Genomic DNA, 14,603 nt, shown 5'->3' on the forward strand with positions numbered 1-14,603 from the left:
CCTTTGGATCGCTATATATTGTGTGCCATTGCCTCAGAGGAGTGTTGGCTTTACAGAATATTAATCCCTATTGTCTACCTTTCAAATGCTAATGCCATTTCACAAGATTCCATCACAATGATTTTAATACTCCCCACAGTTTTACATGCCAGGTTCAATACTTTTAAAACTCTCCAGTTACACACACAGTTTCAATGCAGTTTTGAATGAACTCACGACTTTCAAGATTGCAACTTATCTCATGTATCTTCATAAAATAAACCATCAGCATACCACTTGGTGACTTGGTGTCAAAGTCTGTCGTGTTCACGTTGGAAGCAAGTTCTGTTGCCCTAATGAGTGCACGAGTGCACACAAAGTGATGTCCGACTGGCCAGTCGCGTTGAGAGTCCCCAGAGGGTGATCTTCATACCACCAAAGCAAGCAGATGAATCTGTGTTCACTACTCGTGGTTAAGGACTACACTGCATCCAGCAGTGCCAGGGGATGAGGAAGAACTTGGCCTTGGTTGTATCGATGTATTCAGAGAGGGTTCGTCTGCTTGGATATCAGCCCTGTGACCGCAGCAAGATAATATAGGTTCGTTGAGAACCCAACCGGCCAGCAGGAAGGTTCGACCAGCATCTGCAATGATGCAGCTCGATGGAATCTGGGGGCGGTGGTCAACATGTAACACTCAGTCGTGGTGAGCATGCAACCCTCACAGGACCCTCATTGCTGGTTTGAGCCCGGTTTCATAAAATGTTCTCAACCTCATGCTGCAATTGTTTCATCTCTCACAGTCTGCATCGTGTTCGCCCTTCTCTTTGTCTCTGCTTCACATCGCATTTCCCTCTCCTTCATATGGCTCTGTGCTCACCCTATATTGTGCTGTGCAGAAGGTCACTCCAAAGCCTGGTGACAAGGTAGATGCATTCCTTGTCTGTGCAGAGGCTTGTCCATGGTCTGGATCAGCATGTCTTCAAAGGCACACTATCCAAACACTGCATCGTACAAAGTGATACTGACATTCCTGCACTCTATTGAGTGCCACATATGTATGTACCTGTCTGCACAAAGTGTCCTTTCACACAATAACCACAGTTCTTATTTAATTTTACTTGCCTTTTCCACAGCATATACCTCAGCAACATTTTCAATCATGTGACATATTATTGATCTGTAACACTGTGCAAAGCAGGTCGAGACCCACTCAAAAACACTAAAAGCAGTCATTGCTGCAAAAGGTGCATCCACCAAGAACTGACCTAAGGGGCTGAATACTTTTGCAACCAGTGAATTTTGATTTGTATGTGTTTTTTGCAGGTATTTCCGAATGGCATGTAACCTCCTTCAACGATAACAGTGTTTAGTTTGATCTCTTCAGTGTGTGTGTGTGTGTGTGTGTGTGTGTGTGTGTGTGTGTGTGTGTGTGTGTGTGTGTGTGTGTGTGTGTGTGTGTGTGTGTGTGTGTGCCAATGTATCTCCTCCATAACTCCAAAACCATGAAAGCTAGGGGTCCCAGACTTTGCCTGCACACTCATAGAACTCCAAGGGAATGCATGAATGAAAATTGGATGTTTTGGTAAATTTAACACCCATTTTTGAAGATAATAAAATGCTTACCTCCATGAAAAGCTTATCCTTGGTCAGCCAGCCCAATTTCTCCTCGCAGGGGGTCTGAGCCACCATATTGATTTGGCCTATTCAAACATGCCTTGCCTTGGAAACACGATCTACTCTCATGGATTAATTAAAATGTATAACAGAAACATTATATTGGATTTGAGAATCGGATCTCGTGGACTAAATAAGAGTGGAAATCTGGAGTAAAATGTGAAAATCTTAAACAAATTACCGATTTTTATAACTAAGTGTATTTATTTAAGCAAAACATTAAAAGTTAACTTTTTCTACTGTTCATACGATTATATTGAGTGAACATAAGGTTAAGAAATGTGTCGAAAGTGTAACTTCATTGAGTGCAAAGATAATTAACAAACAGGATCGCCGCGCACTACAAGCTGCTTTTGCAAGCCATAGTGAAATAGTCCATGGGGTTCTTTTTTCGGCAATTATGCATGCAGTTTGTTTTTTCACCGTTTTGTGAGAGTTTTAAAGTTTTATACAATGCAAAATACAGAATGGGAAAGAGAACAGTTTTAAAGTTTTAAACAATGGAAAATACACAATGGGAAAGGAGAAGAGAACAGTGTTAAAGTTTTTAAACAATGGAAAATACAGAATGGGAAAGGAGAGTAGGTTTTAAGTTAAACAATAGAAAATGCAGAATGGGAAAGGAGAACACTTTTAAACAATGGACAATCCATCCATTGGGACCACACTCTGTGCAGGGCGTTTGTGCTGCCGAAACAGTCTCTTTGGCTATTCGGTACAATCCTGGATGGGTCACCATTCCGACACAGGATACCAGCAAGCTGGCACTCATTTTGCCGACCTCAGAAGGATGACAGGCAGCGTCCACCCCACCTGGTATTAATTCAACAGCCAATGGGGATTTGAACTCAGGATCCTGGGATCCCAAGCCCACCACCTTAACCATTAAGCCAACACCAGGCGTAATGCACAACACAGGATTGGAAAGGAGAGCAGTTTTAAACAATGGAAAATACAGAATGGGAAAAGAGAACAGTTTTAACGTTTATTTATTTATTTTTGTATACCTTGTCGACGCTCGCTCGTATGAGAGCTAATACACAACGCAGAGCAAGGGGGGGCATGAGACAAGAGGGGTGGGAGTGGGAAGGACAAAACAGTGGGGAACAGAGACATTAGGAGATCTGTGGAAGAGAGAGGGATTGGGCAGGGAACATGGGGTATACAAGATGGACATTACAGGGACTTTCAGGAAGGAATGCAGGGAATTTGAAGGAGGCGGGTTTGGGGTGGATTAACGGGGGTATAAAAGATCGAGGATTTGGATGGGGGATAATAAGAGGTCATGGTGAACAGCTGTTTTGAAGGCCTGGAGGGAAGAATAGAATTGAACAGAGTGAGGGAGTTTATTCCAAAGGTGGGGGAAAAGAGGAAAGAAAGAGTGAAAGTGAGCAGTGATTCGTGATTTTAGTCGTTTTACCAGAAGGGGGTTGTTGGGGACCTTGAGGCCCTGCAGAAATATGGTGGGGAAAAATCACAGACAGAGCAGGGGGGAACAAGACCGGAGAGGAGACGGCAGAAGACAGAAAGACCAACAACCTGCCTGCGGTGAGAGAGTGAGAGGCCCAAAGACTCAGCCTCATCGCGGGAGATACCAATGATCCAAGATGTCTTGGTTTCCACAGCGTGAAGCTGAGAAAGGTGGGAGGCAGGAGCACCAGCTCAGAGGGGAGAGCAGTACTCCATAAAGCTGCGGACGAAAGCTTTTTATGTGGTCAGGATCAGAGGTGGGCCGAGGAAGGACTTTGCACGATGGAGGATTCCCAATCGGCGACTGGCTTTGGAGGCCAGGTTTGAAATGTTACTTTCCCAGGAAAGATCATGGCAGATCGTGAGACCCAGAAGCTTGAAAGAAAGGACTTCTTCCAGAGGATTGTTGAGAAATTTGATGGGGGTGTTTCTAAACGGTCCTTTCGGAGAGACATAGTGATAGTTTAGATTTGTCAGGATTGAAAGACATGTTCCACGTGTTGGACCAGTTTATGATTTTACCCAGATGTGCAGTGAGTGAAGAAGCTGCTGCTTGACGATCTGAGGGATGACAGATGGTACGGCAGAGGGTGGAGTCATCAGCAAAGAGATAAAGAGAATTTTCCAGAGGGTCGGATAGATCATTGATGAAAATCAGAAAAAGAACAGGGCCCAGAACGCTGCCTTGGGAAACTCCAGCCTGGACAGGAAGAGGGGATGAAAGAACTCCATTTAGGGCCACACGTTGACTGCGACAGGAGAGGAAGTCTGCGAGCCATGAGTGGAGATGGCCTTGGATACCATAGGAAGAGAGTTTGGTGAGTAGGGCAGGGTGCCAGATCATGTTAAAAGCACGCGATATGTCTAGGGATATGGCTTTGATTTCATGTCTGGCACTGAGGACCTCCATCCATTGTTGAGAGAGCAGAAGCAGCATGTCCAGGGTGGCATGACCTGGTCTGAAACCAAACCTGGTTTTAAACAATGGACAGTGGAGAATGGGAAAGGAAAACAGTTTTAAAGCTTTATATGACATGTATCAACCAAGAGCTCACTCTTACCGATTCAGAACACTGACCGGAGTTTTACTGGAGCCTCCTGAGCTGAACTCGCTCACAGTTGCATGGCTGTGCAAACACTGTTTCCAGCAAAACAGCACTTCAGATCATCAACCCCCCCCCTCCCCCCTCCGAGAAGTGCAATCAACATTCGTTGGTCGCCAAACTGCATCTCTTGGCTCGTAAAAGAACACTTCCATCTCCTCATTTTGTCTTAGTTCTTCAGCATTGTGTACCAGCTCTGTGATACGTACTACTTCAGCTGTTTGACAAATGCACTTGGACTGTCTCGGCTCTATTTATCACACATCCCAAGGAAATGTCCCAGAGTGGTACTCGATTGGCACAAGAAGATACAGACATCCTCAGAAGGCTCTTTACACCCACGTTTTCTGCAACAGGAATCACCTCCACACTCAGCCATGCTGTTCAGGGTCAAACTCAGCTGACACTCTCTGTCTACGCCGCTCCAGTGTTCTCTCCGAGGTTTAAGCAAAGTCGTATGTCATGTACTAAATATTCACAAGGAACTTGGATCCAGGAAGAAACCATTTGGCCCTTCAAACCTGTGCTACATCTACACCATATTAATTAAATCCAACAATTCATCAACTTAGATTTACTGGGGGTGGGGATGTGGGAGGTAGTAGTTTGGATGAGAACAGTGGGGCAAGCACAGACATCACTAGTGTGTTTTACCTACATAATAAGATCCAGTGTCGGCCAGTGTATGTGTGTCATTATTGCATCTCCTCCAAAATCACTGGTTGCACAAAGTTGAAAATGGTCTCATATTGATCACTAAGGAGTCCAAGAATGCAGGAAGTGAAACGGCAACAAAAATTTGATTGAGACAAAAATGTTTTCAGAACAGTATTCACATCGATATCGATAAATCCCCAGACAAAGCAAGTGTGAACTGGAACGGCACTTGGTAGACCGTATCATGTTCACCTGGTCGACCGTATTACCTCCACCAGCCTGAACAGTTTAAGTTTTGTGTCACATCTAAAGACTGAATCGGATTTCGGACCTGAACCAAAATGGAATCCGCTTGTTCTTGTCACCTACCAAACTCATCCACCAAGTTTTATCATAACCCATCCAAAACCTTTTGAAATATCGGGCGAAATATGTCGTGTTTGGCCCTATCTAAATTGTGGAGAATAATTTTTAAAACTGATAGATCAGTATCCGGATCCAGATCCGGATCTTCATCAAAATCTAATCAATTCGTCCTCGTCACACACCCAACCTGTTCGCCAAGTTTCATCCGAATCAGTGAACAACTTTTGGAGATATCTTGCTCACAGACAGACAGACAGACAGACAGACAGACAGACAGACAGACAGACAGACAGACAGCCAAACCAACAGGGGTGAAAACACTTCCTCTGTCTACCTTCGTTGGCTCTGTTTCTTGTCCTGGCGACAAGTTGTGAGACGCTGCTGATTGGTTGTGCGAAGCAAGGTGCACTGTGACTGGATCATGTGAAGTGACGTCAATGTACCCTTAATGTACCTGTTTTCCCATTCTTACAATTTCAAAATAAATAAAAATTTGAGCAACAAACAACGCAACAAAAGCTTGGCCTGGGTTCCAGGGGCTTGCTAGTTTGTTAATAAGATAAGTTCCCTCATAAGGAACTTCAACACAGGGGGTGCCCATTAAACCCATCAGGTGTGCACAATGGTTGCCAATGTTTGGTCGTTTGTCTTTGTTTTATCCTTTTTAAATGCTGAGTATCTAATCATGCAAGGAAAGAACACATCCCATTTTTAATGTTTTTGGTATGAATCGGTCGGCTAGGGTTCGAACCACCATTCCCCCAGACTCCGAGCAGACTCTCCAGCCATTGTTCGAACCACCATTCCCCCAGACCCCGAGCTGACTCTCCAGCCATTGTTCGAACCACCATTCCCCCAGACCCCGAGCTGACTCTCCAGCCATTGTTCGAACCACCATTCCCCCAGACTCCGAGCATACTCTGTAGCCATTGTTCAAGCCACCAGACTCCGAGCAGACTCTCCAGCCATTGTTCGAACCACCATTCCCCCAGACCCCGAGCAGACTCTGTAGCCATTGTTCGAACCACCATTCCCCCAGATTCCGAGCAGACTCTGTAGCCATTGTTCAAACCACCATTCCCCCAGACCCCGAGCAGACTCTGTAGCCATTGTTTGAATCACCATTCCCCCAGAATCTGAGCAGACTCTCCAGCCATTATGCCACCAACTCTGATTTAGATAAATGGAGAAGTTGCTGCACATGTGCAGTGCAGGCTCATGTTGTGGGAAAACACAGTGATATGGAGGAAACACACAGGATGGAAAATATGATCGTAGCTTATTGCTGTTAGGGTATTAGGAGGGCATGACACCGGCGCGAGGAGGAAATGAGCAATGTGATTGGTGTACAGGGATGGATTGAGCATGTGTAATGTATACCGTGATTGATCCATTCATGGGACTGTGTTATCCATCATGTTCACTTGCTTATTGTGGTAATTCATGGCATGATAACTTATCTCAAGTGCTTTTGCCTCCACCAGGATTGGCTATGACATCCCAATGGTCATCGGATTCGTTATTTTATTCATTTCCACACTCAGTAAGTGCATCATGTGGAAGATAAATGTTCTTCATCTTTTTCAAATTGTCAGCCACATGGTTGTAATGACACAAGTTCCTGTGTGTGTGTGTGTGTGTGTGTGTGTGTGTGTGTGTGTGTGTGTGTGTGTGTGTGTGTGTGTGTGTGTGTGTGTGTATGTGTGTGTGTGTGTGTGTGTGTGTGTGCGTGTGTGGGTGTGTGAATGTGTGTGTGTGTTTATGTGCGTGTGCGTGCGCGTGTGTTTGTGTGTGTGTGTGTGTGTGTGTGTGTGTGTGTGTGTGTGTGTGTGTGTGTGTGTGTGTGTGTGCTTTATAACTGGTCTGAAGGTGACGATAAAGCATAAAAATATACGTGTCTGGCGAATGTGTTTTATGTCTTGGAAATCGTTGATGTTTATATAATAACTGTTCTAAAACACACCAAGTTAGACAAAGTGTGGATAGATTTTTATGTTTAAAAATAATAAAACCCATCGTGGGTATCCTGTTGGAAACCAAGATATTCGCAGGAGAATTAGACACACCATCAGATTTCTCATTGAACGCCTTCAAGGAGGAGGTAATCTACCTGTCCTTCTTGGAGTGATGCTCCAGTCCAGGTGTGACATTTCCTAAAGGAAACTTGTGTTGGTTACTGGTAAAAGTCGTATGTATCGCTTGTTCCTGCTGACGGTGATGGTAATAATAATGATGGAAATGATGATAACCTGTCACTGATGACAGTGATCGTAATGATGAAAACCTGTAACTGGTGATGGTGATGATAATGATGATAACCTGTCACTGGTGATGGTGATGGTAACAATGATAACCTGTAACTGGTGACAGTGATGGTCATGATGATAACCTGTAACTAGTGACAGTGATGGTAATGATGATAAACTGTAACTGGTGACAGTGACTGTGATGGTAATGAAAATGATGATAACCTGTAACTGGTGATGGTGATGGTCATGATGATCACCTGTAACTGGTGATGGTAATGACAATGAGGGTAATGATGATAACCTGTAACTGGTGACGGTGATGGTAATGATGATAACCTGTCACTGGTGATGGCAATGATAATGATGGTAATGATGATAACCTGTCACTGGTGATGGTAATGACAATGAGGGTAATGATGATAACCTGTAACTGGTGACGGTGATGGTAATGATGATAACCTGTAACTGGTGATGGTGATGGTAATGATGATAACCTGTCACTGGTGATGGCAATGATAATGATGGTAATGATGATAACCTGTCACTGGTGATGGTAATGACAATGAGGGTAATGATGATAACCTGTAACTGGTGACGGTGATGGTAATGATGATAACCTGTAACTGGTGATGGTGATGGTAATGATGATAACCTGTCACTGGTGATGGCAATGATAATGATGGTAATGATGATAACCTGTAACTGGTGATGGTGATGGTAATGATGATAAACCTATGTTGCTGCGCAGTTTTTGCTTTCGCCCAGAGCTATTCTCTGCTCATCGTGGCTCGTTCGTTGCAAGGTGTTGGCTCTTCCTGTTCTTCCGTTGCTGGTAACGTTTGATCACCACTCACCTTTTTCACTTAGCACACTCCAACTTGATTTGCCTTCCTGCCACACGAATGATAAATCATCTTTCAGGGTACATGTTGATTATGTGTTGGGATTGTTTGAAAACCCACTGACGTCATATGTGGTACTGGATGCAATGACTGACTTATGATGGATCTGCTGTGATGTGACAGGGATGGGAATGCTTGCAAGTATCTACCCTAAGGATGAGGAGCGAGGAAACGCTATGGGAATTGCTCTTGGGGGTCTTGCCATGGGAGTCTTAGGTGAGGGTAGATCGATGGTGGAGTAAAATCGTTGTTTGACCTCTGTTTAATAGCTAATAGAAAAGTTGATGGCTGTGTATTCTGGCAAAACAAACTTTTTTCTGATAATGCGTTTGATAGATTGTCTATCCCTGCCTCCTTAAAAAAAAAAAACACACACACACACACACACACACACACCTTTGACAACAAATGTTCTGCTTTAGCTCATGTGGAAATAATTCAAAATATTTTTCAATCCATGAAATCATTTGGTTCTGAACTCTTTGTGGCATAAACCTCTTAATCATTCAAAGCACTCTGCTGGTTCCATTTTATGGGACCACCTGTTTATTACATAGAGAAATTAATATGGCAGAATTGTTGACGTCCCCCCCCGCCACGCCCCTCCAAGTCCCTCCTTCCCCCCGTATGCTGCATACATCCCCCTCCTCCCTCCCCATGCCCCTCCAAGTCCCCCCCCCAATATGCTGCATGCACCCCCCTCCTCCTTCCCCTCACTCCGTTCTCTTCCCCAAACCTCTTTCCTTCACTTCCATACAAAGCACATCCTCCCCTCCTCTCATTTATCTCTCCCGTCATCCTCCTTCCTCAATGTTTCGTGTCAACATTGTAGAGTTTTGTGTTTGTATCACACGTACCATGTTGCTTGCAGTGGGACCCCCTTTTGGGAGTATCATGTACGAATTTGTGGGGAAGACTGCACCCTTCCTGGTTCTCGCGACGCTGGCCCTCTTCGACGGAGGTATTTCTCAAGCATAGTTTCTCAAGCCAGTCGGCCTGGGGTGTAAACAAGAAAATGTAAACATTCTCACACACTGCCTTTTATCACATGTGACAAATTCACATGACTAGTGATATGAGTGCTGTGGCAGGATGCGTACCATGACTACTGGATCATGAGCTATATCTGTTCATATCCACAATAATGTTGTTCTGTGATATTAAAACACGTCATTATATACAGTACGATACGCACTCGTGACACTTGGTAGCTTATTTATACCTGTGCACTCACACTTATCAGATAGTTCGACCTCCCCATAATCTTGGCATTTGTCAGTTTCACATTTGAAGTTTTTGATAATTTGATTTAAATATAACACATGATCTACGAGAACGGCCATTCGGTAGAGCGCATACCTCCACCACGCAATGTCTGAGCCACGAGAACATATCGGGCCCAATACATTTTTGAAATATGCCAGACAGAACTATATCGTTTTTGGCCGTATCAATGGTGAAGAATCATGATACAAATTAAATAATTCTCGTATCCAGATTTGGAATCGGAGCTTCACCAAAATGGAATCAGTTTGTCCTTGCCGCACACCCAACCTGTCCACCAAGTTTCGTCCGAATCCATCCACAAATTTTTGAGATATTGTGTTATATATCGTTTTTGGCCCAATCCCTCAATGGTGAAGAATCACATAGAAAATTGTAGTCGGCGGATCAAGATTCACATCTTCATCAAAATTTAATCAGTTCGTCCTTGTCACACACCGAACCTGTCCACAAAATTTCAGCTGGATCCGTCCACAACTTTTTGAGATATCCTACACACAGACAGACAGACAAACAAACAAGAAGACGTCGTGCAGAGCACGATACTTGCAAAATCCATAAAACAAATTTGACCTCAAAAATAATTGGAGGTTGAATTCAATGGCCAAATATGGAACTCTTCAAATTTCAAGTGAATCGGATGAAAATTCACAATTTTAGAAATTCGGCCTATGTTACCTTTTGGTCTATATTGACCTCGAAAATAATAGGTGGTTGAATCCAGTGACATGATATGCAAATCCTCTTCAAATTTCAAATCAATCGGATGAAAATTGAGGATTTTAGAAATCTCACCGAGGTTGTTAACCTTTGACCTACGTTGACCTCAAAAACAATCGGCTTCTTCCTCATGACAAACTCTACCATGTGGTGAAGTTTCGTGAAGATCGGTTTAAAATTGTGACCTGTAGGCGACAAACAAACAGACAACGACAGAATAACAAAATCGACTGCCCAATATACTTGAAAAATCTTCGATTTTGCAAGTAACAAACAGCCAGAGGGGAGAAAACATCACCCCTTCATCTTCGGTGGAGGAGGTAACAAGGGTAAGGCTAAATGTCGATCAACTTGTGATTTTTTTTTCTTCCACATTATCCACAAACATTCCAAATGACAAGCTCATAATCACATTGATCAGAGCGGTAGATGAAACATTTACAGGAGGTAATAAAGTATACATTAAAGTCGATCAAAAAGATCAAACTGGTCTGTGAAGGAAAATCAATATTCATGTAGTTTTTCAAAAAATAAACTTAAAGTATTTGATTTCTCTTAAAGAACAGTTTCTTTACACTTGGGGACAACATACTCCAGCAGACATTGGGGATACCCATGGGTTCAGATCCGACCCCTTTCTTTGCAGATTTATTCCTGCACATGTACGAGTCTGGGTCAAGAACATGTGCAGGAATGAACCAACAACTGCATGAAGATGTGGAAACATCTTTAGATTCATTGATGATTTACTATCAATTAACTATGTATTTGATCAGCTTCATGCTTATAAATATTGTTGCGAACCCGCGATCGGCCGCTTGACTCGAATGGCGGCCGCCTCACCCACCGGAACGGACAATTCAGTCGTGACCCTCCGGGAACTACCGCCCGGAGCCAGTCACAGGTGGGGGTTTAACCTCACCACGATCGTGCCAATTGCCCAGCCGCGCAGGATAGGGTTGCTCGCCAAATTCGACCTACCTAAGTACCTGCACGAGTGGTCGACCGGGCGATCGTACCACACCACAGGCCGACTCCGGACACAAACCGCTCAAGCGGTTCGTTCCGTATTACAGGGATAACCGAGCGGAGTTATCGTCGGCCTTGACAGTTCCGATTAATTACTGGGGGTTTTAAACCCACCATCAATCCCTTACGTGATGCAAGATGGAGATTCAATTAAAGGAAAAGACGAAGCGAAATGGGAAAACACTTCACAAGCAGCACTTTATTCACACATACAGACACAAAGTAAGCACGTATATACAGCCATACAGTCAAGATGCAACAAAAGCAAAGAGAGTTAAAACCGAATAAAAGGGAATTATTTACACACGGCAACACTTACACAGTTTCTACTTCACGGCCTGGCGCCACCCACAGACATTTACACAAAACCCCAAAAGAAAAGGAAGTCGCGACTTCCCTGGGTGCGTCGTCCAGCCTTGGGGGACCGCAGCCTCGAGTCCCTCCCTTGTCTCCTCCTGGCGTGGCGCACCGAGCTCGTCCCGCGCGTAGCTCACATCGTCCGGCTGACAGCTCGGACGGGGTTTTTGGGGGAAAGGACGGGCTCGTTCGGCGCTACTTCCCGCGCTCGCGCACGGGGTCCCAGGGCTCGCGCGAGGATCGCAGAACAGGGCAGGAACAACGAGCTCGTGAAGAACCAGAAGGCTCACTCCGAACTCAAACCAACTCCGAACCAACCAAAACTGAACTCCAAACCAACCCAACTGAAGACCAACTCGTTCGTCCCTTTTGTAGGGGCCGGCTCCGCCCTTCGCCCCGCCCCGTTTTTGGCTCCACCTTCCTTTGAGAAGCTTCCCGAAAAGGGGCGTTCCCTCACCCCAACCGCCTCACGCTGTTCATCCACCAATCGGCGGCGAGCTGCCCTCCCCCCTTCCTTCACACCAGCGCGGGGAAAATGGTGGGAAAAACCCACAAGCGTCGTTGGTGCTTTGTTTTGTTCTTGTTCAAATTAATAATAGAGAAAGAAAAATGAATAACTGAAGGATCGCAGCCTGAATGGATCACATAAATTCCCTCTGTACAACGGGTGTGGGCTAACAACACATGGACTTATCGAGATATCTCACCTGAGGACTCTTTATGGTGTAATGCGAATTTCCACAACCGTAACAATATATATATATATATATATATATATATATATATATATATATATATATATATATATATATATATATACATATATATATATATATACATATATATATATATATATATATATATATATATATATATATATACATATATATATATATACATATATATATATATATATATATATATATATATATATATATATATATATATATATATATATATATATATATTGTTACGAATCTACCCCCGCCCGGCGTGCGAACGACCGCGTTCACTAATAGCGGCCGGTTCGCCCACCGAACGAGCAATTCAGTCGTGACTTTCTGGAACAACGCCAGAAACCAGTCACGGCTGGGTCCTTAACCACCCACCACGGTCCAGTCCGTATTCTACCCACGCGAAATAGAGTCAATCGCCGAATATCGATATACCTAAGTACTCGCGCAGGTAACTTACCGAGGAACCGTACCTCGGCGGAGGCCTGCTTGGACACGGACCGCTTAAGTGGTCCATTCCGTTCTGGGATAACCGAGCGGGCATTATCGCCAGACCTCGCCGGACCCGACTCTATTTAACAGTTATTTAAAACCCACTACTATTCCGAGAAACAACATGGCAGTTCAATAAGGAGAAAACGACACGACGAACGGGATAACATTCACACAAGCACATTTACTTCTACACGCATATGCAAACAATCATGCAGTCATACAGGTATGCAAAAACACGTATACATTCAACAAAAGCAAAGCACGCATGCAGTTGTTTTACGAAGACTGCGGGACGGGGACAAAGACACGGGCAAGGCAAAACACTACAACCATCTATAAGCAATTATCAATGTACAGTCACTTACACAGTTTTACTTATGGCACGGTGCCACATCATTCACACAAAGAAAAGGAAAAGACTCTGTCAAAGGCAATGGGGTCAGGCTGGGCCCATAGACCTTTATGGCGTGGGACTTGGCAGACCGAACGAGTCCCACGAGACTGTTGCAGGTTACCTGCACCCTCGTGGTGCCTTGTGGTGTGAGCCTCGACGTCCCTTCCCCACGGCAGCTAGCGTAGCCGCGCCTGAGCTCGGGCCTTCCGCGTGGCCGGCGAGCTCTCTCCGGCTCTCCTCACACGAGCGCGCAGGTTCGCGCGACACCGCTGGCAGAGCTGCGCCTCCCCGCCCGCGTCTCTTTCGCGATGCCCGGACCTCCGCCGACTGGCTGCTCCCAGCTCCCCCACTCGGACATGAGCCCCAATCTTCACCCAGCTCCGGCAGAAGCAGCCCAGGTCCTTCCACGGCATCCAGCGGCCGTGACAACTCCAGCAACCACCGAGAGAGAGAATGAACGCCCGAGAGACAGCCAGCAACCACCGAGAGAGAGAACGAACACCCGAGAGAGAGAACGAACGCTCCGTGCACCCTTTTTATTACCCACGCTCCGCCCCTCCGCTCTCGCCCCGCCCTACTTCCAGAACCTGCGGGAATCTTCCAGAACATGTGGGAACCTTCTCGGAGGAAGCGTTTTCCCGCCAAATTAGGGACGCGCGCTGCCGCGGTAGTTGTCTTCTTCCACATACCGGGTGGAATTCACCGTGGAGACGCCATTTGTCCGGGGGAGGGGGGGGAACAGGGGCCGCCTGCTTTCCCTCGACGAAGGCCAGGCCTCTGGCAACGGTGTGCCGAGGTGGAAACGCGGTGGTGTGGTTATGAGGGTTGTGGTTAAGGTGATCAGGATGGCGTGGTTTGTTGAGAGGCGCGTGTGGTTGTGGTGGAGGAAGGACGGTGGGTCTTAAGCGGTTGTTTGAGAGCAATGTTGGTGGTGGTGGTCCCAAAATAACGATAGTGAAAGAAAAACGGCTATCTCAAAAATCACAGCCCTGTGACACGAAAAAATCCCATGAAACAACGGTGGGGATATCTAACTGAACACAGACTTACCGGAATAACTGAACTAAGGACCTTTATGGTGTTCTGCGAATTTCCACAGCCGTAACACTACCCCCTCCCCTTTTTACAGACTCGTCCCGATTCGTCGAATTTTTGTGTGCCATCATGTGTAAGTTTCCCCTAGTACG

General features: G+C 45.2%; 1 protein-coding gene and 1 long non-coding RNA gene across 6 annotated transcripts in view; one reads left to right on the forward strand and one right to left on the reverse strand.

The window, feature by feature from the left end:
• Positions 1-14,603, forward strand: part of LOC147033760 (synaptic vesicular amine transporter-like) — a 201,397-nt gene that overhangs the window by 57,543 nt on the left and 129,251 nt on the right. For all 5 annotated transcript variants that reach the window (XM_085870347.1, XM_085870353.1, XM_085870362.1 and 2 more), the window contains 4 exons: positions 6,737-6,795; positions 8,250-8,333; positions 8,527-8,619; positions 9,275-9,364. In XM_085870347.1, the coding sequence (XP_085726473.1) occupies positions 6,737-6,795; positions 8,250-8,333; positions 8,527-8,619; positions 9,275-9,364 (326 nt within the window). The remainder of the gene's footprint in view (positions 1-6,736; positions 6,796-8,249; positions 8,334-8,526; positions 8,620-9,274; positions 9,365-14,603) is intronic.
• Positions 178-9,394, reverse strand: LOC147033762 (uncharacterized). Its single transcript, XR_015055257.1, has 3 exons — positions 9,261-9,394; positions 860-983; positions 178-649 (listed from the first exon to the last, which is right to left on the reverse strand). It is a non-coding gene; the product is annotated as an uncharacterized LOC147033762 (long non-coding RNA).

Source organism: Eptatretus burgeri, chromosome 1 (assembly GCF_056783735.1).
Source record: "Eptatretus burgeri isolate ZD-2024b chromosome 1, Ebu_testis_v1, whole genome shotgun sequence".
Lineage (NCBI taxonomy): Eukaryota > Metazoa > Chordata > Myxini > Myxiniformes > Myxinidae > Eptatretus > Eptatretus burgeri.